This window comes from Lissotriton vulgaris, chromosome 9 (genome assembly GCF_964263255.1).
Source record: "Lissotriton vulgaris chromosome 9, aLisVul1.2, whole genome shotgun sequence".
NCBI classification, from domain to species: domain Eukaryota; kingdom Metazoa; phylum Chordata; class Amphibia; order Caudata; family Salamandridae; genus Lissotriton; species Lissotriton vulgaris.
The window spans coordinates 843,891,850-843,919,388 of NC_141697.1; the positions used below are offsets into that span (position 1 = coordinate 843,891,850).

At 44.0% G+C, this 27,539-nt stretch overlaps 1 protein-coding gene across 1 annotated transcript in view; it reads right to left on the minus strand.

The window, feature by feature from the left end:
* Nucleotides 1-27,539, minus strand: part of LOC147692349 (solute carrier family 22 member 6-A-like) — a 1,393,226-nt gene that overhangs the window by 728,295 nt on the left and 637,392 nt on the right. Inside the window, exons 4-5 of the mRNA XM_086938578.1 lie at nt 1,344-1,512; nt 836-956 (exon numbers count right to left, since the gene is read on the minus strand). Of these exons, the coding sequence (XP_086794704.1) occupies nt 836-956; nt 1,344-1,512 (290 nt within the window). The remainder of the gene's footprint in view (nt 1-835; nt 957-1,343; nt 1,513-27,539) is intronic.

Consider the following 27,539-nt stretch of genomic DNA (forward strand, 5'->3'; position numbering starts at 1 on the left):
TGTTTTGATTGGCAGAGAGGCGAGGAAGACGGTGAAACGCTGCATTTAGTTAATGGATACGGATGACATGTAATTGGTGGTTTGCAGTCTCATTCAATCTCTTCTGCCTCTCCTGGGTCTCAAAACACCCTAGAGAGACAGTTCTTACCCTGTGGACCAGTGCTGATAGCGGAATGAAGCCATGTGAAAAGCGACTTTCACAGAGCCTCTGTCAGCACGTGCAGGCTTGCCGCTCTCAATGTCTGAGAGGAAAGTGCAACTTCGGGCTTGGAGTAGGTGGGAGTGTGCAGATGGCAGGAGGCAGGATATTTATTTTTTATATTTCTAGATGGGTAGGGAAGGGGTTTCAGAGGGTAGTGTGGGTGAGTACAAGCAAGGCCAGGTTTGTATCTTTGATGAGGGAGACGGTATATGTCAAGGATGGTGGGGGTGGGTGGAGGACGGCCAAATATTTCGTAGGGGGCAAGAGTTGGGGATGTGAGACTGGTGTTACTGTGAGTGTGATGGAAGATAGTGGAGTGTGTCACAGGCTAGACTAAGTGGATAAAGGAATAGGAATGATTATAGGGGTTGGGAAGTGGAGTTCAGCAGAGGCTAAAGGTGGTAGTGGGATTACTGAGGTTAAGGGCCCAGGTGACTGTGGGAAGCAATAAGGCTCTGAAATGGTGGGATGGGAAAAGGCTTATGTAGGAGGGTGTTCGAAGGCATAAATGGAACGAAACAAGAGTAGTGGCATACTCTCCTGTGATTCGAAGAGCCTTGCCTTTACAGTGTTTGGGTCTGTACAGCAGGTCTTCCACTGTCACTCTATTTTCCTCTCCAGAAGTAGACTCACCTCTAATGTGATGTCATTCACTACTGCCTTCCGATTTAGCTTTGCCAGTCGTTTAAGGTTCCTCAAGGCAACCTCGGGCTTGTTGTTCATCGCAAGCCAACGCACAGATTCTGGTACCCACCTGTGCAAGGGGAGAAATGAAAAGCCCAATTTGTTGGGTAATATAGCTTACAATCTGCAATAGTTTCATGTCTCACCAGAAGACTGAATGCTTTGCTCTGTAAGTAAAAAGGATAAGAGAGCATGTATGCTTCTACAGTTGCAGACTTGGATTAAAAACGCCTTTATCATCACCAATATCTGCACTGTACTGCCCTCGCCTCCACTAGGCCATACGTAGCATAGTCACCTTGGGGTACCAACAGGAACATGAACACAGAGTGCATTTTCCCTTCCAACATTTACTTACACTGCTGTAACCTGGTCACAACACTCACCAGCCTACTCACTTTGTAGGGATATAACATTACAACAACTTTTGATATAGTATTGTTAGCTGATTACTTACCAGATCCAGAGGAAGAAACAGATACATGGCAAAGAGACAGCAATTTGGAGCCAGCGCCACTCTCGAATACTATATGCTGCTCCTGCCAAGAAGAGCTGTCCCAGATTAGCTGAACAGCCTGTGATCAATGACACAATGGGACGGTATTTGGTGGGAGTCCATTCAAGAACTGAGAGAAAGGAGAAAAATAATGAGTAAGGCCCACCAAGGAGAATCTGCAGGTGCATATTGTGAATGGGGGAAGGCTAGGGTCTTGTCTGAACTCTTGTCTACAAGTTCCAACACAAAACAATTTGTTGCCTGCCAAAATTGATAGGGAATTTATTGGAGAACAATGGGAAGAACAAGTAACACTGGAAACGGGAGGCGATTGTGTGAGGTCAATGAGTGGCTTTACATCCTCCGATAATTCTGTTTATATAATCTCAGATCTCTCTCAATTTGTGTCAATTGAAAAGGCTGTGATTGGGAAGTAGGTGCCCTCCTAATTTACAAAGAAGCACCAAACGGGGTGGCACCCAGGCTTTCTCATTCATAAAGTCAGAGTTTTGCAACGGTTTTAATGGTCACTTTCCTCACTACCTCTGGAGTCTATTATTAGTTTCAACTAATGGTTCTCAACACATGCCAGGTCCTTGACTTGACCTCGCCTCAATTTTAGTTGTTTTGCATGTCTCATGTTCTTAAAATGAATCTTATTATAATATGTGGTAAGATGCTAAGTACTGGTTTGACATACACATATATATATATATATTCACTGAAAAAACCATAGGTTATAGACCATATATAGTTACGGATTAGCATTTACAAAACCTTAATTTACTCGCACAAAACCATAGAAATTCGCATATATATATATATATATATATATATACACACACATATATACACACACACACACATACATATACACACACATACATATACATATATATATATATATATATACACACACACATATATTTGTACACACACACATTATATACACACACACACATATATATATTCAATTAAAAAACCATAGGTTATAGACCATATATAGTTAGGGATTAGCATTTACAAAACCTTATTTTACTCACACAAAACCATTGAAATTCGCATATATAGTTATTTGCAATAACTATATATCGTGCACCCGCAATCCACTGCTGATGATGTCACATATTACATCATTCCTGACATGGTCAGTGACATCACTGATGACATCACTGATGACATTATCCAGTGACTGTATGTTTCTGTAAAGTTAAAATATGTCTTACATATTAAAGAATGAGTGGATGTATAAGTGTCTGGATGAAGCATTTAGTAGGTGCATGACTGACTGTATGAGAGAGTGATTAAATGAGTCTCACTGAGTGCATGGGTTAGTGACTAAACTGTCTTAATTTGTGCATCACTGTCTGTTGTTCTGTAAACTGCTGCATGTGTTGATCAGTAGCTATATGAGTAACTATATGGGTTATTGATTGGTTGCCCAAGTATTTGTATGGGAGACTGAGTGTGTGTGTGGGTGGCTGGGAGGTGTGTGACTCTGTGCATAGATGTGTGAGCAGTTGATTCACTAGATGTATGGGTTCAAAAGTGCATGTGGAAACAGCTGTATGGGCGGTTGACTGTGTGCATGAGTGTATTGGTGAGTGAATGGATATCTCAGTGCTACATGTCAAAGTAAGTACATATGTAAAACACAATACATGTGAGAGTTGACATATATAAATAACTGTGCATAAGAGCCAGTGATTGTGTGAGTGGCTGTATGGATCATTGTGAACTTGTATCAGGGATTGTATAAGAGAGTAAATATGTGTTAGTATATGTTTGAATATGTAAGGTGGGTATAACTGTATAGTTGAGGAAATGGAGGTGTGATTGATTCTTTGCATGACTGACTAGGTGTGTGAGTAACTCCATGGATGAGTGACAGTCTGTGAGTGTCTGTTTACACTGATTGTATCTAAGGTTATATTAGAGTCTGAAGAGGTTCATGGTATTATCACATGAATGATATCATCAGTGATGTGATAAGTAATGTCAAATGAGATGTCATCAGTGATGTCATTTGAGATGTCTTCAGTGATGTCATCAGTGATGTCATTTGAGATGTCATCAGTGATGTCATTTGAGATGCCATCAGTGATGTCATCAGTGATGTCACTAACCATGTCATGAATGATGAAATATGTGACATCATCAGCAGTGCATTGCGGGTGCGCGATATATAGTTAGTGCAACTAACTATATATGGAATTTCAATGGTTTTGTGTGAGTAAAATAAGGTTTTGAAAAGGCTAATCCCTAACTATATATGGTCTTTAACCAATGGTTTTTTCAGTGAATTTTCAAGGTTTTGTAAATGCAAATTCCTAACTATATATGGACTATAATCTATGGTTTTTTCTGTGAATTTCAATGGTTTTTTAATAGCAAATATCAAAAGCTGTCAAATGTCAAGTACGTGATAGGTAAAAACTTTTTCGTGTTTATGCACGCTGATGTGCTTTGAACGCTGCCCCCCCCCCTCCCCTCTTTTCTCTTAGTAGTACTCTCTCTTTGCAGATAGTGAAGGGTAGTTACGCAGGCCTTTACCCCCGTTGTAATCCGTCGTGCCTGCTTGTCTCTCCATTTGATTGATTGTTATCCAAGCATTTACTGTTTTACAATTGATTCTCTTTGGTTCATTCTCTATTTACAAACAAGCACAAAGTCGCAATACTCTGTTTAGTCTTTACAAATAGTGAAAAATCGTGAAAAATCGTGTAAAAAAATAAAAGTAATCGAGCAAAATCAGTAGGCCACCAATTGGATCTCTTTTTGACCTCGCTAAAATAGAAACATTAGGAACAACCCTTCATGAGAAATACGAAAATAGTGAGATGAACTGAGCTCCACACCATGAGGGCTGCAAGACAGCTCGGCTACGTCACCCACCCCGCCCAAAATAACGACAAACCCTATGCAAATATTAAAAATATATACAACACACCAGCAAAGTAACAGGGTAAAACATTTTATTAAATAACTATTTACATAACTATTTTATACTTTTTGTTGCCCGATCCGGCTAGCTCAATCGATCGAGTATGAAACTCATGCACTCTGATAGCAAGCGTTGTTGCTGATGCTATGCTGACCAAAACTGGTTTTCAGTTTGTACATTCTTCTAGTTTTTTTCATCCAAGGTTGGTTGAGTTTGTAGAACGATGGCTTCAGATTTAAAAACATACGGTGTGGTGGCACGGACTGGGAGGGGGCGCTTGGCTCCTGCCCCCTCCCCAAGTAAGATTTTCATACGTGAAAGTACATTCATGATTTTGGTCCCTGAGTTGCTTCGATGTCACTGCCATTCTCAAATGGCATAAGTTCTGGATGTTGGGTGCCATAGTTCAGAGTTCTGAGCAGCGCTTGTAACACTGTCTGAAGCTTATTTGCACGTACTGCAGCTTCACTATTCTCAAAGTAAGTGAGGGCCGTTTGTGGACCTGACTGCATTGGAAAACAATGTGATATGGTACCTCCCTAAACCGCTTGACGGAGGCCCCCGAGGGGCGGTGTGATGGCACGGACTCGGAGAAGACGCTTGGCTCCGACCCCCTCCCCAAGTCTTATAGCACTGGTGTAGCCTGAGATCGCCCCCGACATAGGCGGCCGGCTCCCGGGGTTCGGCGGAACTTTTTGTCTTTTGATGACTCTTCTATTCTGGACCTTGTCCCACAATCAGTTTGACCTGAAGACACGCTGTAGTGGGGTGCCCCTTTACCGTTTTAGTTGCCATTCCGCCCGCTTTTGCTACACTGTGCCTCTTCCGCCATTTAGCTGTTTACCGCCCGCTCTTACGACTACAGCGTCTTGCTCACCATGTAGTTGAGTTGCTCCCGCTCTTGCGATGCAACGATAGGCGGCTGCCACAGGACTCTCAAAATGGCAGCCGGCTCTTCAGATTTGGGCGTGGCACACTAAAATGGCCCTGGAACACCTTGGAACTCGGACGCTTGCCTGATAGGGCTTGGGTCCCATTCTCGAAAGCGTCCCCTCAGCCGTGAAGATTCTACAAAAGTCTTGGGGGCCCCCGACTCCCGCAGGCTTCTGGTGGGGAGCGGCTGCCATGATTGCTCGTGGAATGGCCACGACGGAGCTACGAGATGGTGGTGCTCTCATGCTGACACCAGCTTCAGTCTGTAACATCCACAAACACTGTAGACTACCACTTCGATCAGTTCCGGTAGCGCCCCAACATGACCCGGTAGAGAAGAACTTGCCCTCCCCTCTTTGACTGATGGTTCTTGTTGCCTGTCCCCTCTGTTGTCATTTAACAGAACTTTTTGGACTGCTGAAAGGGGTTGTGTTCCGAACGGTGGTTGGTGGAGACATTTTGACTATATTCTTGACCTACGTTGTCGCGTAATGCGTTATATGACACGCCGCGTTAGCGCACCCGGAAGTGTTCCGATGCGCGAAGCGGAGCTTCCCGGAAGCGATCCGGGGCGCGGCGCGCAGCGCGTAACGTAAGCATAACAGGTCATGTGACTTGTTAATAAAACTTTTCATTGGTTCATTTTACTTTTGTTATTTTAATGATGAAAAGCTTGGTCATATGACCTAAAAATTACGCTTTTTATTGGTTTCGAACATTATTTTTTTTTAAACATATATGTTATAATGTTCCAGGCTAATGTACTTTCCCGGAAAATTTACAACTGTCCTGCAAGTAAAATATATTCCTTTTTCGAGAAAAAGGGCGTTTCTTCGTCCCATGACGGAGCCGTTGAGTAAAAGAGGCTCGGCCTGCTGTCTTAGTCGCCGATACGCCTGATTATCAGATTCTTATCGATCACTTTATGTTGCAGGAGTGGAAAACAGAACTGCCCTTGACCATTTATCTTTACTGCGTTCCTACGTATTATACCTTTTATCCGTCATGTAATTGGACTGCTTTCTTTCACTTGCCTTTTACTGATTCGAAAACAGTGACTAAAAGTAAAAACTTTACCAACGTAAATACTACTACCATGTTTTGTTTTAAAAACATTTATTGTGAAAAAGTCAGTATACAAATACGGGCCTATAACCACGTGGGCCGGCCACGGAGCAAACTGAACTCGTATATGATGAGGAGACATTTACATTGTAGAGGAACGTAACGAGCGGGCCATTAGGTTGCAAGAACTAAGGTGTCTAACAGTTGCGGAATCGGTGGACATACATTTTGTAATTAAAATACGATAGGGCCACTTACAAAAAAATTATCTAGATATACATTTGTGGGCAAGTACCATGGGTGACGTTAATTCGAACTTTCAATAGTACAGTAATCAATAACACATCAGAACTTAATATCAATAGGGATGTCGAAATATTCAATCAATTCTCGTCCCCGCCCGCCATGAGCATCAAAACTACATTCATATCTCGTGATATCAAGGTTGTTCAACCAGTACACAACAAGGAGTTACGAGTCCCATTTATACCGGCGCCCTTTTGGGCGAGGCCGGGCAGGTCCAAGATATAGTCAAAATGTCTCCACCAACCATCGGCCAGACCAGAACCCCTTTCGGCCCTTTATGCTACAAGATGGTGTCTTCCATTTAGAAAATATTGTTGGCAGCATTTTGAAAGGAAAGATAAACAGCCGTTCTCCTAGTGAGTCTCACATTGTTACATTTAGGAAGAATGTTGAAGAGTAGTATGTTGAAAATCTGAAGCCATTGTTCTACAAACTCTCAATCAGCCTTGGATGGAAAAAAAAATCCTGAAGAATGTACAAACTGAAAACCAATTTTTGTCTGTATAGCATCAACAGCAACGCTTGAGTCAGCTTTGTGTGAAGCCGCCATTTTGATTCAATCAATAACGTCCCCCTGCACACATTCAGGGACCTGGTCGTGTCTTCAGGTCAAACGGATTGTGGGACAAGATGCAGAATGGAAAAGGAAAAATGTTCCGCCGGACCTCGGGAGCCGGCCGCCTATGTCATGGGCGATCTTTGGCCACACCAGGACAATAGTGAAGCTGCAGCAGGTGCAAATAAGCTTCAGACAGTGTTACAAACACTGCTCAGAACTCTCCACTATGGCACTCAACATCCAGGACTTGCCATCCGGATCTTGGCGCCTTGTGCTGGTTCCGACCTATTCACACATCGGTCCACTACTGACATCACCTCATAAGCCAACGGGGCACCCCACGCCGACTTTCAGCGCAGCATTGTAGGATGGCCACACCAGTGCGGCAACTTGCTGGACACAACTTCGGTGCCATCCGGATCTCGGCGCGTTCGAGTCACTGTACCGCAAGAGTGACCGCAACTCAGCTGGACACGCCGTCTTTCGGCGCAGCATTGTAGGATGGCCACACCAGTGCGGCAACTTGCTGGACACCACCTCGATGCCATCCGGATCTCGGCGCGTTGTGCTGCCTTCGGCCTATTCGCACATCGGTCCGCTACTGACGCCGCCTCACGTGCCAACGGATTTTCTACGCTTTTTGTAGCCCTATGCCGCATAACAGGTCATGTGACTTGTTTATAAAACTTTTCATTGGTTCATTTTACTTTTGGTTTCCTAAAGATGGAAGGCTTGGTCATATGACGTAAAAATAACGCTTTTCATTGGTTTAGAACATTTTTTTTTCCCAAACGATGAAAGCCCCACCTTGTTTCTGGATGTTTCAGACTGAAGCTGGCGTCAGCATGAAAGCACCACCATCTCGTGGCTCCGTCGTGGTCATTCCGCGAGCAATCATGGCAGCCGCTCCCAACCGGAAGCCTGCAGGAGTCGAGGGCCCCCAAGACTTTTGTAGAATCTTCACGGCTGAGGGGACGCTTTCGAGAATGGAGCCCTAGCCCTAGCAGGCAAGCGTCCGAGTTCCAAGGTGTCCCAGGGCCATTTTAGTGGACCAGGCCCAAATCCGAAGAGCCGTCCGCCATTTTAAGAGTCCTGTGGCAGCCGCCTATCGCTGCACTGCAAGAGTGGGCGGAACTCAACTACATGGTGAGCGAGACGCTGTAGCCGCAAGAGCGGGCGCAACTCAGCTGGATGGCCGCCACCTGGGGAGGCCCGTTCACGCCGCCTCCCCCACGCCCCCCCCGGGGCGCCCACGCCGTTTTTCGGAGCAGCATTGTAGGATACCAAAACCAGTGTGGCAGTTTACTGGACATCACCTGGGTGCCATCCACATCTCAGCGCGTTCTGCTGCCTTGGAACTATTCGCACAACAGACCGCTACTGACGAGGCCTCCCCACGCACCCCCCGGGGCGCCCCACGCTGTTTTTCTGAGCTGCATTGTAGGATACCAAAAACCAGTGCGGCACCCAGGTGACATCACCTGGGTGCCGTCCAGAACTCAGCATGTTGTGCTGCCTTGGGACTATTCGCACAAAAGACAGCTACTGACCATTGTTGCTTCTTTTTTCCAAAAAATGTTTAAATATATTTACAGTTTTTGTTGCGTTCTATATATTTATAAGTTAATAAAGTTTTATAATCCTACTACTTTGTTGGAGTGCTCTATATTTTTAAAAAATCGGGTGAATGGGGCCTTGAATCGGGTTATTGTCATGTGTGGGCTTTGGAAGTGTGCTGCTACAGGATCGGCCATTTCAAACTCAAATGCACGTTCTTTTTCTTACCTTTCCGAAGCATGGAGCGCAATAGGAGGCAGAGAAAGCGTGATGCAAGTGTTGAACACAGCCTGGCCTGGCAAGTTGCTTGCAGTGCCCCCCCCCCCCACGCCCGCTCCTGAAAGAGGGCACACACACACCGCCGCCCCGAGTACTTCACAGATCTTTAAAAGACCATGCGCTTGTTAATGAGGCTTAAATGGTTTATCACCCCTTCTAGAGCCCCTGCATCGGCCCTCTGACGTTTCCTGGAAGAATTAGCACGTAACACAATACCAAGCCCTGTCAGCTGAAACCCCCGAGGAATCGGGTTTTTGCTTGCAGGAATCGGGAGGCGGGAGACTAGCACTGAAATCGGTAGTCTCACGCCTGAATCGGAAGGGTTGGCATGTCTGGATTCTCTACAGCTGGGGCCATAAACTACATCCGCAGGGCTAGGTGATAGCCTGGGACCGGCCTGGACAATCGGACACAGAGGAAGAGGAGTGTCAGAGGGTGCGGTAGTGAATAGGGTGAAAGGGAGGTGTCGGGCGGGCACAGGGTGTGATTCTCAGGGAAGAGCAGCGCAGATAGGGAGAAGTTTATGGCCCATGCATGAGAGAGAGAGCGGGGGTGACCAGTGCGTGGGGGAGATGCTTGCGAGGGTGGGGAGCCGTGCTGAGAATCGACGGCGTGCAGAGAGTGGGTCTGGTCAAGGCATCTAAAATGGCTGCCGTGCACGACAAAATTGTGGCATTGGAAAAAAGGCAAGATGGCGCAGACAATATTTATCAATAAGGATTCATTTATAATAAAATATTTTATCGCAGTGACAAATTGGCGGTCAACACTTCCTGATTTCCATCGAATCGAACGTTAACAGACGTCACGCAGCAAAAAAAAAAAAAAATCACGCACTGCCGCTGGAAGACATGTATCAACATATATGAGCCTCCTCAGCCACCCTCAGAAAACATAAGGGATCAGGATACGTCTCCCGCACCCCCTTATACCTAGTAATTTAATTAAAACAAAACACAAAATGGCGAATTCCCGTTTCGCTACAAGTTTGCGTCCCAGTTCGCGGCCCGAGAAGCGCTTCTACCGTGAAAAATCATTTTTTTTTTATTTTCCCCACGGGACCCTTTAATAACCCCAACATCATTCCTAGGGGGTCAAGAGGGGTCTACCTTGCCCCCTTTCATTAAATTCCCCCTTCGTTTTTCACCTCTTCTTCTCTCTCGATCCTACCGAGAGATAAGATGGCGGCCGCTCCGGACTGTTTAGAATGTTGACAGACACCGGAGAGCCAATCAGCTTCGCATCGCAAAGTTCCGTTTCGCGAAAAGTAAGCGGACCGGAGCGCAGCCCGGAGCGCTGTTACAGATATATATCTTGTTTTGAACATTAATTTCTCAAAATCCACTGGAGCACATATATTGAGACCTAGCAAAGGCACATCGGGCTAACAGTCCCTACAATTTTGCCAAGTTTCGTGCAAATCCATTCAGCCGTTCGAGCTAAAAGTGAGGCCAACCGCCCTATGGAAATTAACATGGGGAAAACGCGTTTTGGGACCCCCCTTTTTTCTCAGCCTCCCCTTGACGAAACCCCCCCAAATTTTCATGGGCTGCTCAGAAACAAAATGTGCCATTTGCCTGAAGATTTCAGCCGATTCCGTCCACAAACGCCAAAGTTATTAGACATAGAATTTTCAAAAATCCCATAGGGAAAAAATCCTAACTATATATACCTACTGGCGACAGCCAGTAGGTAATATATATATGTAAAGGAGTTACCTGTGGATGTAATTTCAACGCGCATGCCAGTCACGCGTGGAAGGACCCGCTCCCAAAAGTCCGAGGTATGCCTGGCAGCTTTCTGTTTTTCCAATGAACTTGGTCTGAACCTCGGACTGCCTCATAGATCATCCCAGCAAAGGTTATTGCATGGAAGCAACCCGAATTTGATGGGGGAGCACGGACACTGGTCTGCTGTTCCATGACCCTGCTGGGGAAAGCACTTTGAGGTGGAGTGTCAGGGGACTCAAGGGAGACCGACTTTTGAAATAAGACATTATTTTGGCAGCACTGCTCACCTTTACAATGGCACTGACAGCGCAAACTTGATAAAGAGCTCCACACAAGACAGCCCTACACCTGATGTCTTGTGGGATTGGTAGTCTGTGATATCCGACTACGCAACAGAAACTGTGTTGTTAATTGGGGCCAGCTGCACTCCAATGTTTGGGGAGGAGCCAGGAGGGTTTTAAATCAAAGTGCTGCCTCATTCTCATCTGCGAAGGCATCCGAAGAAGACTAACGTCGAAATGCATTATGCCGCAGTTATTGAGCAATAAAGCGACTTTCCCTACAATCCCCGCTGTGTTCTTCTGGGTTTCTTGTAAAGGAGTTACCTGTGGATGTAATTTCAACGCGCATGCCAGTCACGCGTGGAAGGACCCGCTCACAAAAGTCCGAGGTATGCCTGGCAGCTTTCTGTTTTTCCAATGAACTTGGTCTGAACCTCGGACTGCCTCATAGATCATCCCAGCAAAGGTTATTGCATGGAAGCAACCCGAATTTGATGGGGGAGCACGGACACTGGTCTGCTGTTCCATGACCCTGCTGGGGAAAGCACTTTGAGACGGAGTGTCAGGGGACTCAAGGGAGACTGACTTTTGAAATAAGACATTATTTTGGCAGCACTGCTCACCTTTACAATGGCACTGACAGCGCGAACTTGATAAAGAGCTCCACACAAGACAGCCCTACACCTGATGTCTTGTGGGATTGGTAGTCCGTGATATCCGACTACGCAACAGAAACTGTGTTGTTAATTGGGGCCAGCTGCACTTCAATGTTTGGGGAGGAGCCAGGAGGGTTTTAAATCAAAGTGGTGCCTCATTCTCATCTGCGAAGGCATCCGAAGAAGACTAACGTCGAAATGCATTATGCCGCAGTTATTGAGCAATAAAGCGACTTTCCCTACAATCCCCGCTGTGTTCTTCTGGGTTTCTTGTAAAGGAGTTACCTGTGGATATAATTTCAACGCGCATGCCAGTCACGCGTAGAAGGACCCGCTCACAAAAGTCCGAGGTATGCCTGACAGCTTTCTGTTTTTCCAATGAACTTGGTCTGAACCTCGGACTGCCTCATAGATAATCCCAGCAAAGGTTATTGCATGGAAGCAACCCGAATTTGATGGGGGAGCACGGACACTGGTCTGCTGTTCCATGACCCTGCTGGGGAAAGCACTTTGAGGCGGAGTGTCAGGGGACTCAAGGGAGACCGACTTTTGAAATAAGACATTACTTTGGCAGCACTGCTCACCTTTACAATGGCACTGACAGCGCGAACTTGATAAAGAGCTCCACACAAGACAGCCCTACACCTGATGTCTTGTGGGATTGGTAGTCCGTGATATCCGACTATGCAACAGAAACTGTGTTGTTAATTGGGGCCAGCTGCACTCCAATGTTTGGGGAGGAGCCAGGAGGATTTTAAATCAAAGTGCTGCCTCATTCTCATCTGCGAAGGCATCCGAAGAAGACTAACGTCGAAATGCATTATGCCGCAGTTATTGAGCAATAAAGCGACTTTCCCTACAATCCCCGCTGTGTTCTTCTGGGTTTCTTGTAAAGGAGTTACCTGTGGATGTAATATATATATATATATATATATATATATCTGCAAATACCTCGCAGCAGCGCTCCTCACAAAGAGACACGAGGCAAGGACCAGCTTTTTCTTAGCATTCTTTTATTCAGCCATCAGATAGTGTGTCATGACGCGTTTCGGCCGTCCCAGCGGCCTTGGCGATAGCCAGTAGGTATATATAGTTAGGATTTTTTCTCTATGGGACTTTTGAAAATTCTATGTCTAATAACTTTGGCGTTTGTGGACGGAATCGGCTGAAATTTTCAGGAAAATGGCACATTTTTTTTCTGAGCAGCCCCTGAAAATTTGGTCCCAAAACGCGTTTTTCCCATGTTAATTTCCATAGGGCGTTTGGCCTCACTTTTAGCTCGAACGGCGGAATGGATTTACACCAAACTTGGCAAAATTGTAGGGACTGGTAGCCCGATGTGCCTTTGCTGGGTCTCAATATATGTGCTCCAGTGGATTTTGAGAAATTAACATTTTAAAAAACAGATATATCTGTGACAGCGTCCTGGATAGCGCTCCAGATCACGTACTTTTCGCGTCACGGAGCTTTGCGAAGCGATGCTGATTGGCTCTCCGGTGTCTGTCAACAGTCTAAACAGTCCGGTGCGGCCGCCATCTTGTCTCTCGGTAGGATCGAGAGAGAAGAAGAGGTGAAAAACGAAGGGCGAATTTAATGAAAGGGGGCAAGGTAGACCCTTCTTGACCCCTTAGGAATGATGTTGGGGTTATTTAAGGGTCCCGTGGGGCAAATAAAAAAATATTGATTTTTTTGCAGAAGAAGCGCTTTCCGGTTCGCGAACTGGGTAGCGAATCGTAGGGACTGGTAGCCCGATGTGCCTTTGCTGGGTCTCAATATATGTGCTCCAGTGGATTTTGAGAAATTAACGTTTTAAAAAACAGATATGTCTGTGACAGCGTCCTGGATAGCGCTCCAGATCGCGTACTTTTCACGTAACGGAGCTTTGCGAAGCAAAGCTGATTGGCTCTCCGGTGTCTGTCAACATTCTAAACAGTCCGGAGCGGCCGCCATCTTGTCTCTCGGTAGGATCGAGAGACAAGAGGAGGAGAAAAACGAAGGGGGAATTTAATGAAAGGGGCCAAGGTAGACCCCTCTTGACCCCCTAGGAATAATGTTGGGGTTATTAAAGGGTCCAGTGGGGCAAATAAAAAAAATTTGATTTTTTGCGGTAGAAGCGCTTCTCGGTTCGCGAACCGGGCCGCAAACTGGTGGCGAAACGGGAATTCGCCATTTTGTGTTTCGATTTAATTAAATTACAAGATGGAGGAAAAACAAGGTGAATAATGGGTATAAGGGGGTACGGGAGACGTATCCTGACCCCCTATGTTTTCGGAGGGTGGTTGAGGAGGTTCATATATGTTGATACTTGTCTTCCAGCGGCTGCGCGTGAGCGTTTTTTTTTTTTTTGCTGCGTGACGTCTGTTAACGTTCGATTCGAAGGAAATCAGGAAGTGTTGACCGCCATTTTGACACTGCGAATAAATATATTGTTAAAAATAATTGTAATAAATTAATCCGTATTGATAAACATTGTCTGCGCCATCTTGCCTTTTTTCCAATGCCACACTTTTGTTGTGTACGGCAGCCATTTTAGATGTCTTGACCAGACCCACTCTCTGTACGCCGCAGATCCTCAGCATGGCTCCCCACCCTCGCAAGCATCTCCCCCACGCACTGGTCACCCGTGCTCTCTCTCTCATGCATGGGCCATAAACTTCCCCCCATCTGCGCTGCTCTTCCCTGAGTATCACACCCTGTGCCCGCCCGACACCTCCCTTTCACCCTGTTCACTACCGCACCCTCTGACACTCCTCTTCCTCTGTGTCTGATTGTCCAGGCCGGTCCCAGGCTATCACCTAGCCCTGCGGATGTAGTTTATGGCCCCAACTGTAAAGAATCACCCCTGTTCAAAGGAGTTACAGTAGATCAAGGTCGCCACCTCATGAGATCCGTCACAGCACACGCGTTCCTACTATCTGATAACGATCCTGTATTGTGATTGGGGAGGGGATTCTCACTGTAAGGGTGTGTGGGACCTAGCCTGAAGCGGAAGATTCCAGGGATGCCTTTTTGTACATCAAAGTCTTCACAATTATGAGTCACATTAAAAATATATAGCACTCCAATAAAGTAGTAGGATTATAACACTTTAATAACTTATAAATATATACAACGCTCCAACAAAGTAAACACGTTAAAAAAAACTTTTTAAACAACTATTTATATGACATTGCTTTAACCAGGATAGACAAAGAAATGACACAGTGATGTAAAAGTTTCTGAAAGAAATGCCAAGAACGTTCCATGTGAAAGTGAATTTTATCTGGCAATTTTTTTCTTTTCCTTCTCATGAAAAGAAAGTTAATGCCAGGTTCGTTACCTGCCTCATCTGCAAAAAAAAAACTCTCGAGAGGGACCGAAAAAAAATATAGCTATGGTAATCATACCATGCATCGGCACATGGAGAGGTGGCACCCTCTTAATTATTCTAAAGCACAACTTCGAGATTTGGTGGATAATCCCCTTTCGGAAAAAACATCCATCAATGACTTAGCAATAAGTGAGTCAGAGGCAAGGGAAACGGTCCCAAATCTGCAAAAGAACTTTGGGCAGATGAGATTGACTTGTGTAGCATGTTGAAAATTAATTTCATGCGGAGAGATGAGTATTACTTTAATAAATAGATCATATGAAAATCATCAATGTCCAAAACGTCCTAGAAAGTAATTTTTTTCATTTTTGAGGAAGAGAGATAACTTGCAGTGGTACGGGGTCGTTTTCGTTCGTACTAGGGGGGCCAGGTGACATTCGTTTGGGGTGGCTTAGGGGCATTTAAAACAACTTCCCTGATACAGGTAGCATATAAAGTAGAGGCTAAATACCAGGATCTTTATTGATTGCTTTATGCTGTACAAAAATGAAAAACACATACAACAAACTTGGATCATTCATATTTTCAATGTTTCTGCGTACTATACTTTTTAACCCTTAACTAATTGAGCTGCTTGATTTCACCTGCTTTTTAAAAAAAAAAAAAAAATCGGAAACAGTGGCCATTTCTTCGAAACTTACCAATCTACGCGTTACAACTACGTTTGCTTTTTCAAAAACCTTTAATAAAAATGTTGGTGCCCAAATACGGGCCTACAACCCCGTGGGCCGGCCACGGAGCAGGCTGGAACCGTAAATGGGGGGGGGGTATTTATTTGTGGAAAACATAACAGAGTCAGTGGTCGTTGATTTCATAGTAAAAAGTGCGACAAGTGCAACAAAATCATATCAATAATTCATTGTGAGCAAGTACCATTAGTGTCGACAATTCCAACCTTCAATAATAAATACAGTAATCAATGATGCATTAGAACTTAATATCAATTCATTGTTCGAACGTGTAATCAGTCTTATCGCATATCAATTCATGTGCTAAAAACTGCATACCTATCTCATGATATCAAGGCTGAGCAATCGGGGCACAACAAGGAGTTGAGAGTTTCATTTGTACCGGCGACATTTTGGGGGAGGTCAGGAAGGTCCAAGTATAGTCAAAATGTCTCCACCAACTCGTGGTAGGACCGGGACCTTTTTCGGCAGTCCAAAAGTTTTCGTTGAAGGGTAGCAGAGGGGACTGGCGACATGAACCATCAGTGAAAGTGGGGTCGGAGGAAACAATCTCTCCTACCGGGTCATAATGGTGTCCCACCGGAACTGATCAAGTTGGTAGTCTTGCAGGATTTTGATCATTTCAAGACTGAGGCCGGCGCTGGCATGAGCGCGCCGACGTCCCTCGGCTACGTCGTGGTCGTTCCGTGGGTGATCATGGCAGTCATTTCTCATCGGGGGCCCCGTGGCTCTTATAGAATCTTCAAAGTTGAGGAGAACGTTTCTGGACGCAGGACTCATTTTCTAGCTGAACTGAAAAGCGTTGTTGTACCGCAAAAGTAAAGGAGACCCCCGCTGGGTGAGCGGAGCATCATTGCCTCGCAATAGTGGACGAGACCTTTTGTCGGGTGAGTGCAGCGCCGCTGCATCGCAAGAGTGGAGGAACCCTTTTGTTGGGTGAGTGGAGCGTTGGGGGTGCAGCTGTGGGGCCCCCACCTTGGGGGGTGGGAGAGGCTCATTCGCGCCGCCTCTCCCTCCCAGCGCACCCCACGCCGACACCTGGCATTGATATCCGTGATGTCCGGACTCCTCTCCAGTGTTGTCGCAGCTAGAGTTCCCGTCGGCCTCGGCTCTTCTCCTGGTCCGGGGGGGGGGGGGGGGGGGTCGGTGGCATGTGCAAGACATCCCCCCCCCAGTGTTGTTACAGCCATTATTGAAGAAAGAAGAAGATACCGTCGGCCTCTGCTCCTCTCCTGGTGCACCTTACGCGATGACCCTTTTGATGGGTGAGTGGAGCGTTGGGGGTGCAGCTGAGGGGCCCCCACCTAGGGGGGTGGGAGAGCCTCGTTTGCGCCGCCTCTCCCTCCCAGCGCACCCCACAGCGACACCTGGCATTGATATCCGTGATGTCCGGACCAGGCGATAAGAAGGGGGAGGGGTCGGAGGCAGAGGCAAGACATCCCCCCCCGTGGCCTGCAAGGCGGAAGAAGAAGGGAATCGGGAGACCAGAACATTTCGGCCCATCCACGCCACGGCTGATGGCGGTTAGCTGGGTCCCGCCCTGCACGTGTCGAGGCCTCATCTTCCGGATTGGCGTAACCTTGGCCCTGTTGCACTTCGGGAGTTTCCGGAATGGGGGTAGGTATCTGCTGATTTGTATCTATTTCATGTTACCGTTAATGGGCGTGGCGGGCGGTGGGACAGACATGCTTGGAGCAGTGGGGGGGTGGCGGAGCCTAGCTACCTCGTGGCTGCCGTAACGTCAAGCTTGGCTGTTTTCACTACTTTCATGTTTCTTATTTCTAGCGAAGTCAAAAACTCATCAGTGGCCTACTGATTTTGTTTGATTTCTTTCCCTTCCTTTTCAAGTGTGTTTCATGATAATCTACAATATACACTTGTACATATGAGTCTGATACAGGGCGGATCTCTGTATAACTATGGATATTTAGATATTAGGATGGTATACAAAGCTCCCAACCTTCTTATATTTTCTCTTAAAGGGTTTCAAATTGGAGACAAATATTAGGCTGTGCTCTAGAGGTTGACGGTGTTGCTCCACTGGTACTCGGGCCTTCTCATGAAGCAGAAGGAGCCGCTCTCAATCTCCTTAACTCTTCCCTTGCAAAGTTGACCGGATTCTTAGTCTGCAACTGCTTCAGCATACTTGCAGTTCCACACAAGTCCTTTTTATTAGGGTCTCCTCTTGAAAGCAGTCTTGCATATGCGGCAAGTAACTTTTCTTGCATTCACCTTTTTTAAGACTTGTGAAAATAAATTTCAAAACATTCAATAAATACGGTGTTACTATGCATTGTGTGAAATGCTTTATTAAAAATATGCAGAAAATGTTCCCTTTATTTGTTGTTAAGGTCTTTACAAGAGAATTTGAAAGGAGAAAGTAGGAGATGAATAACACATGTAGGACGTTAAATCTCAAACTGCAAAAATTGATAAAGAGGGTGGACCAAAGTCTGCATGATGAATGCCAGTGGAAGCGTTTCAGGCACACTGCGAAGATTTAAAAAAATATAAATATTGTCAAGTTTTACTTTGACTTGTGATGTTTGATCTCATTTAGTCACTTCAATCTAATTTTAAACACTAATTTTCTTTTTGTTTTGCAGATTAACTACAATACTTATTTTGGACTCCATATTACATGTTGTTTATTATATTATTCTGTTACTTATAGTTCTAGTTATTTATTGTAGTGTTATCTTTTAGTTATAGTTCCGGTTATTGTTTTAATAAAAGTTAATTAAAAAAAGTACATACGTCTGTTTTTTTGTGGAGGTAGCAGTCATATTGTGGTGAAATTTTAACCTATGTGCTGACGTAAGTGTTCCATAAAGTACTACTATGGTAACAGGCAAAATACTGTTTGGGGGTAGGGTATAATACGCAGGAATGCTGTAAAAATAAATGGGCAAGGGCTGTTTTGTTTTCCACTGTTGCAACATACAGTGATCAATAAAAATCCGATAATCAGGCCTATCAGCGACAAAGACAGCAGGCCGAGTCTCTTTTGCTCAACGGCTCCCTCATGGGACGAAGAAACGCCCTTTTTCACGAAATAGGAATATTTTACTTGCAGGACAGTTGTTAATTTCCCGTGAAAATACATTAGCCTGGAACATTGTTAGTGATAAACTGTAAATGCATCTGGGTCCTTTGCTTAAAAAAAAATATATAAAATATATTTGTGAATTAGAATAAGAATATATGTTACAGCTATAGATATTTGCTATTAAAAAACCATTGAAATTCACTGAAAAAACCATAGGTTTTAGGCCATATATAGTTAGGGATTAGCATTTACAAAACCTTAATTTACTCGCACAAAACCATAGAAATTCGCATATATATAGTTAGATGCAATAACTATATATCGCGCACCCGCAATCCATTGCTGATGATGTCACATATTACATCATTCATGACATGGTCAGTGACATCACTGATGACATCACTGATGACATCATCCAGTGACTGTATGTTTCTGTAAAGTTAAAATATGTCTAACATATTGAAGAATGAGTGGATGTATAAGTGTCTGGATGAAGGATTTAGTAGGTGCATGACTGATTGTATGAGAGAGTGATTAAATGTGTCTCACTGAGTGCATGGGTTAGTGACTAAACTGTCTTAATTTGTGCATCATTATTTCTGTAGTTCTGTAAACTGCTGCAAGGCCTATAGGCTGTCACAAAATGCGGTTTCTAGCCAATAGAAATCACATTTTGCTATTCTCTAAATATGAAATCTCAAATGGGGATTACCTATTTGGGTTTTCCTAAGCACATGTTCAAAGCATTTCCTAGATGTGAAATGGGCATTTAGGAAATGCTATTAATGTAGACTCCACATTGATGGTAACCATGTGCAATTTTAGAAAATGCATCTAAGAACCATTTTTTCTTGCGCCATAGAGTGCCAACTTGCCCCGCAGGCAATTGTGTGCTCTACACGAGCACCATTTTTTTTCCCCGTTGATTTAGGCCCAGAGTCTTAGGCCCAGAGGTAGGAAGGGTTTTGCATTCCCAAAATTGTGATTTCCTATTAGGAAATAGAAAAATTGGAAATGCAAAACAATTCCTACCTTTAGGTCTTAGGCCCAGAGAAACAAATGAGTTTGCATTTGCCAAATTGCGATTTCCTAATAGCAATTCCTACTCTATAGGAATCGCAATTAGGAAATCGCTATTTTTGTAAATTCTATTTTGCATGTCTTAAATAGCAATTTCTTAGGATTCACTATTTAGGAAATGCAGAATTGGAATTGTGTACATCTAGTCCATGTCCCTAAGTCCTTTTATGGCTTCCAGCAATATTTTTCTCATATAGCTGGCAGCCAATCAGAGCGCTCGCTCTTGATGGAGTCTGACGCCCGCAAGAGCGAGATAACTCAAATAGAGTAAAACTCCCTGGGCCAATCAGAACTTTCTATTGTTAAACTGGCACTTCCACAAGAGTCTCAAGAGACTCCCCCGGACCCAACAGCCAAAATATACAATTGTTCTTCACCCTTTTTTTCAAAAGCTACTGAACTGATTTACACCAAATCACAAAAAGCACAATCTGCAGATCAAGATCTAGTTTCCTGCCACATTTGGGGGTCGATTCCGATTAGGGAAAAACCGCTCCGAATAGCCGTTCGGAGTGTGTTTCCCATACGAATCGTACCCTGCAATGCCCCCGTACGTACGACGAAGTACGATTCGTACCAGGAGCAGGACTCCGTACGAATCACACAAACACCATATGACTCGAATCTCCGCACAAATCTCCCTCAGAACCCGCTGTACGTGACATCTGTATGGTTCGCGGCTGCTTTTTCCGACCGCGCAAGTACGATTCATATCGGGTACGCACCCTACGACCCTTTTTCTATGGGAGCTGAAAACAGCCATAAAAGCAGAGTTCGTCCCGAAACAGGTACGGTACGGTCCACCCGGGTACGGTGCATACACCCAATGATAGCAGGGGTACGGTGCGTACCCCTGCGATCATGGGGTGTAGCACCGTACAGCGAGATTGCAGGGTGTACTCACCCTGCCCCATGTTCTCTGGGTGTACGGTGCGTACACCCAGCGATCGCGGGGTACAGTACTTACACCCCGTGATCGCAGGGGTACGCACCGTACCCCTGCTATCATGGGGTGTACGCACCGTACGGTGTGTAAGTGATTGTGTGCTTTTCCGTACGAATCGCCCTTACCTGACGTAGACCGTACGAATCGCGTCGTCATAGCCCGGTCCGGATTGTACTCGTCGGGTCGTACGGCATGTGTACGAGTCGTATGGCTCACTGTTTCAGCCTTGCATTACGTACGGATTGCAACGATTCGGACGGATTAATGGAATACGGATCGTACTGCGCGACTCGGACGGACGGGTACGAATGGTACGGCGATGGCTCCGGATGAAAATCGTACGGACGTTTTTTTTCCAGGATCGGAATCGGCCCCATGGTGTATTTCCTTTCGGCTGTTTTTGCTGTAGCCTTGAGAAATGCATGAGGGATTTTTCCATTTTGGGACTCCCTCTTTTCAGCCCCCACTTATTGGATCGCACAAAAACATTCCAGGAAGAAGCTGAATTGGATGAACTTTTTTTTGTACATTTTGTGAAGGTGAGTCAAAAGGGGCCAAAGTTATTAGTAAACAAAATGAAGCTCTTTCTATCAAAAAGCAGACCTAATTATAACTACCTAGTGCCGAAAACACCAGTGGTAAAAAAAAAAGAAAACATATATATATATGTATTCACTGAAAAAACCATAGGTTTTAGGCCATATATAGTTAGGGATTAGCATTTACAAAACCTTAATTTACTCACACAAAACCATAGAAATTCGCATATATAGTTAGATGCAATAACTATATATCGCGCACCCGCAATCCACTGCTGATGATGTCACATATTACATCATTCATGACATGGTCAGTGACATCACTGATGACATCACTGATGACATCTCAAATGACATCACTGATGACATCTCAAATGACATCACTGATGATATCACTGATGATATCACTGATGACATCTCAAATGGCATCACTGATGAAATCTCATTTGCCATTACTGATCACATCACTGATGACATAATTCATGTGATAATACGATGAACCTCTTCAGACTCTAATATAACCTTAGATACACTCAGTGTAAACAGACACTCACAGACTGTCACTCATCCATGGAGTTACTCACACACCTAGTCAGTCATGCAAAGAATCAATCACACCTCCATTTCCTCAACTATAGTGCGAACCTCACAATAATGGTACCACCAGTACCATTACTCCGTAGCCGTCTATAGTCAGCACCTCTACCGCTATAGTGCCGGCAACTTGATATGTATGATACCATACACTCTAGTGACTCTTTTTTCCTTGTATGTTTTGTCTCTGTCCCCTATATGTTACATGTACAGGTGTTTTTGAGAAGGGAATCCCCCTCTCACACATAGATAAACACTTTAGGGCATGTATACACATAGTCTGGATTACACACCCATTACCTTTAATTCACACCTACACCCTTTTATCTTTGTCCTGAAGAAAGCCAGGATAGTTATAAGGCACTGGCTGAAACATGTCGACCCACCACTGGATGTGAGAGGTCGTAACTCGCCTCCTACATCCAAAAAGCCTTATTTTTAACCGCTGACGGAGGCCCAGTTATTAAAGTTTAATTTACCCTCGGGTACTGGGACCCCCGCCAAGCCGTTTTAACATCACTATACCTTACACTGCACACTCAGCAATATACCTGCTCCGCTGTAATCAGGCGTTGAAGCACACCTGGGACACGCTAGGTGTTACTGGGTGGGCCCGATGATGAAGCATGCCACCAACTAGGTTGGTGGGTGAGGGCTTCATGAACACACCTACAAGGTGTTCCTACCCCCTGACAAAACATATTTGAGTCTTTTAACTTAGTAGTTGATGAGCTAGTCTCCTTTTGATTAAATATATATAAACCACGGGGATACGGACTAGCTATCTGGTCCTCTCTCTCTCTCTTGATACGCATAAATATTATTGACACAGCATTTAGGTTCACTTTATGGCACGATATGCGGCTGATTATATGGTGTAATGTTAGACCAACACCTTTCAAGATTGCAGGCCATGTTTGAAAGTGGTACACTCAGTGACTTATAAAATTACGAATATGCCAATAACCTGTGATTGAACCAACAGATACTTAATAAGTTTCTACATAAAACTCAGTCTGCATTCAGAACGTATGGCTAGCCAATTCATCTGATTCTCCAATATTTATAAATGGATGAAGCGTGTTCGGATGGCTACTTCAGACACAACCTTTGGGTACTGAGAACCCGCGATGATAGCACAACAGAATTTATGAGAGGTAAGTTTGGTTCAGAGGCATGTAGAGTGATTATTTATCAATGTGCCCTAGCCCTAGATAATGGCTAGAGGATTGTAATCGTTATTTTCTTTTTTTCAGTTTAAACATTTTTATTAAATGTACTTTCTTCATATAATAAACACAATACAGAAAATAACAATGAACTGTAAAGATTGTAATGCATTACAATTACAAGTAATATAAAGCATCTATTTGCATACAAGTATAATAATATATCAATAACTATTGCATAAAGGAGATAAAACCAAACAGGACAAAAAGGGGCTACAGTGAACGTGTACTAATGAATGAGGACTTAAATACATGCTTGTAATTGAGAAACAAGCAGTAATATATGAATCCAGGCTAGACTACATGTTAGATCTGGAAGTACGTGAATCATTACGAGTATGTAGAAATTAGAAGTGCCAATATCTTAGAAAAATAATCCATTCCCACCAAGCATTAACTGAAAGTAATGCAGCAGCTTTCCAATTAGAAGTAATAGATTTAACTGTAGTAGAAGTCCAAAAGTTTACAATCCATATGAGATAATGATATTCCATACATCCGTCAGAAACTGAAAGATTAAAGGACATTTGTAGAATCAATTATGTAAATCACCAGTCATAGTAGTACAATACCAACAGTTTGGAGTATCTAATAGTTTAACTTTAAATAGTTTATCCAGAGACCAGAAGCATTGGTATAGTAGATGAATATTAGTTTGTATGAGGTTAGCCTGGAGATAACTAGCAGTATTGGACTTCCAAAAATCCTTACGTGCCACATTAGAGAGCTGAAGATTTTTGTATGGTGACCATTTCTGGGTATAAAGTGTGAAGGAGGAAATAGGAGTAGAACATTTTTTACATTTATTTTTAATTTCAGAGGTTCTTATTGAGTTTTTTGAGAGAACAAATTATACATAAATAATAAATAAAATAAACAATAAAACATAAAGTGGCCTGAAATCATGTAAAATGGAAAAGTCACACAGCAGTCCCTAGATTGTGGTTGGTTCAGATGACTTATCCAATTTGAAATAAATACGCAGATAAATAATTAAGGAAGGTTTGAAGAGAGAGGGAGTGAGAGGAGAGGGAGGAGCCATTATGTTTCATCTATTGTGCACATTGCACATTAGTTGTACACTAAGCAGGGTTGCAGTTTATGATTGTGAGTGATTGTTAGAGAAAGAGCCACTGCTGGCTACTGGTGTATGGTGTGAGGTAATCGTGTTGGCGCTTGTATGAATTAGTGTTTTACACATATGGCTAAATTCACTTGAACTCTATGTCTATTCACTGTAATGTTTTATTATTTTGCTCTTTGTACACTATATGTTGCCTTAATTATGACCTGTTAAGAGCTCTTGTTCGCGCTATATAAAACCTTCAAAATAAATAAATAAATAAATAAATATGGAAGTTAAGGGTGGTTTGTTTGAGGTCAAGTAATTGTCTAACGTGTCCCAGAGGTCTCTATCTGGAGATTTCCATGGTGAATGTTGGAGAGAGATATTGTCTGCGGCCCTAATATGCGTGAGGAAGTAGTGTGGCTCACTGGTTAGAGGCGGCAGACCCGAGAGCAGAGGACGGCCCGGGACCAGGGTTCGATTCCCGGCGCGGCAGGTTTCTGGACCAGGGTCAGCGGACTCGATAATTCTCTCGCCTCGGTGCCCACTCTGATCAGCGATCACACTGGGCAACTCTGGGCATTAGCTTGCCTCATCTTCACTAACGGCCCCACCAGACCGCCGGGGATGCCTGGTCTCACCCTGGAGATACCCATTAAGGAACCATCTCTCAGGGAAGCCAGGAAGGGTTTCCCAGCGGTCGAAGCGCCTTGGGACCCTACGGGTAAGTAGTGCGCTATATAAATGCCAATACATTTACATTTACATTCAGTTAATCCAACAATGAAAAAAGGCCTTGTGTGTGTTCTTCGAGTTGTTTAGGACTATTTTTATTGCTGATATGAGTAAAAAGGTCCATTAACACCCATAGTGTTTGGTTATCTAAGTCTGCGTTAAAAAAACCTGCAATCAGGGAAGCAAATTCTTTTTTTATATGGCAGTTAAATAAGCTAGATAAAAATGCAAACACTTTGTCCCAAAAGGTGGACACAGCTTTGCAGTAGAGGATGAGGTGAGTTAAATCACCTACTTCGTTACAACTCCAACAAGTTGTATCCAAAGGATATGTTGTGCGTGTAGGCGTGTGGGGGCCAGTATGCCTTATGGATGAGCCATTGTGTTGGTAGTGACAGAACTGGTGAGATTGTATGATAAGTAACTGATTTCCCGATTTTAACCCAATGTGATTCGGTCATGGAGTTTAGAAGAATGCTGTTCCCAGAATGATATTAGTTTGTTTTAAGTGCTAGGATTTAGGGCGTAGGAGTTTATATATATGGGAGACTTGATGACCCAGGCTATTCATTTTCTGAATTATGCTAGGGAGAGATGGGCTTGCTCTATGCAGTTTCAATTTCGAGATTTTAAGGAAGTTGTAGAATTCTATTTGATAAAGTTTGTATGTATTTTGGAGTTCCAAAAAGGATGTATGGGTTGTTGAGCAGTCTAGTTGTTGTGGGAAGAAAATACCTTTATTTATCCATGACTGAAGATAAATGGGCTTACCAATATATTTAATGTTGTGATTATTCCATAGATTATTCCATTTACCGGGCCTGAAAAGGGTGTTGCCTAGCAACCGGCACAACATTGCCTTTCTGTTCTCTCGTAGGAATGAAGCTGGGGGACTGGAATCAAGGAGGGACAGGAAGCAGCAAAAAGTCAGATGTTTCCTGAGAACATCTTCGACAGGACGCCTTGCAGGACCGGAGTCAGGTAAGTTGTCTGGATGCCAAAGCGACCAAGCGAAGCATTAATTAGACGAAAGTGCTTCCTTAAATTGCCTGGTGCTTACAGAGTTCTGGACGACTGGGTAGCTGTTGACACGTGAGCTTGTCTTTCAATGTAACCGGGCACACCCTGCAATATTAAACCTAACAAGCATTGGCCAATGCAAGAAAACAAACATTGACAAAACCAAGTGTGTACATAATTCAACAGTTTTGTCCATATTATAACCCAGATACTGATAATACTTATTCAGGATATGATTCAGAACAGTTATGTGGAATCACAACATTTATGGGCCATACTGGGAAATACTGGCAAGCATTCCTTAAGTCATACAACATCTACAGAGATAACCAAAGGTGGGCATATCATGACAAAACAGCCCAATTCCGTTTGCCCATAACAAAAAGAGTCAAACCTGTCCATTGACGGACAAATCTAATGTTAAGTACCCAAGAACCCCGCATTATTTTGGTTCCTAAAACAATTGTGGAATTACTCCAGTAGTCAAGACAATGATACAACGAGGTATTTTGAATGAGTTTATGGGGAACTCATGTAATTTGCCCATTATCGGCTTACAGAAGCCTAGTGGAAAGTTCTGCATAGCTCAGGATCTCCGAAAGATAAACGATATTGTAGTTCCTTGTTGTCCTATGGCACTGAATCCTGCTGTGATTTTGTTTCAAATTCCATATGAAGCAGAGTGGTTTATTGTCATTGATCTTCATCAGGTCTTTTTCTCTATACCGTTGCATTAGGACAGTCAGTTCCTTTTTGCATTTTGGTTTGGCAGTCGTGTTTTGGCATGGTGCTGAGTCCCACAAAGGTATACTGAGAGTCCTTCCATTTTCAACCAGATTCTCAAAAAGAACTTGGCGTCCTTGGTTATGCCCTGTAACTCTGTCCTGGTGGAGGATAGAGACAGCCTGTTGGTTACGTCAAATACTCAAGAGGCCTGCAAGACTTTTTGCTCTGCTATACCACTTGGCTGAGAATAGACATGAGGTGTCCCCCAAGTACTTTAAAATACTGTTTGAGAGAAGTTCTGTATCTCGGACATCACATTGAGAAAGGTGTAAAAAAGGTGTTGCAAGAATCTAATCTATTCTCTTAATAAAACCGCCAACAACACAGAAAGAAGTCTGAATATTCTTGGAAAGGGTGGCTATTGTCACCAGTGGATATCCAATATTTCCCTAATAGCCCTGCCTTTACAGAGGCTGACACGCAAGGATGTGTTGTATCAAGTATCCTAGGATAACAATTGTTTGTTTGCTTTTCTTGAGTTGAGAGAAAGTCTCTGTTGTAGTGGGACTACCTGATTACAACAAAGCATTTTTGCAGTCAGAGGGAGGACTGAGCTCTCTCAGTGCTAACACAGATGCATTGAAGTGCCCATAGACATGTTGCCTATTTTTCTGCAACCCTTGGCCCAGTACCTGCAGAGTTGCCCAGGTGTCTCAAGTCCGTGGGTGCAGCTCGTGTCAGCAATGAAAGGTGTGAATGCATTGCTATGGGTCATCCTCTAATTGTGTATGTGCCTCATTCTGT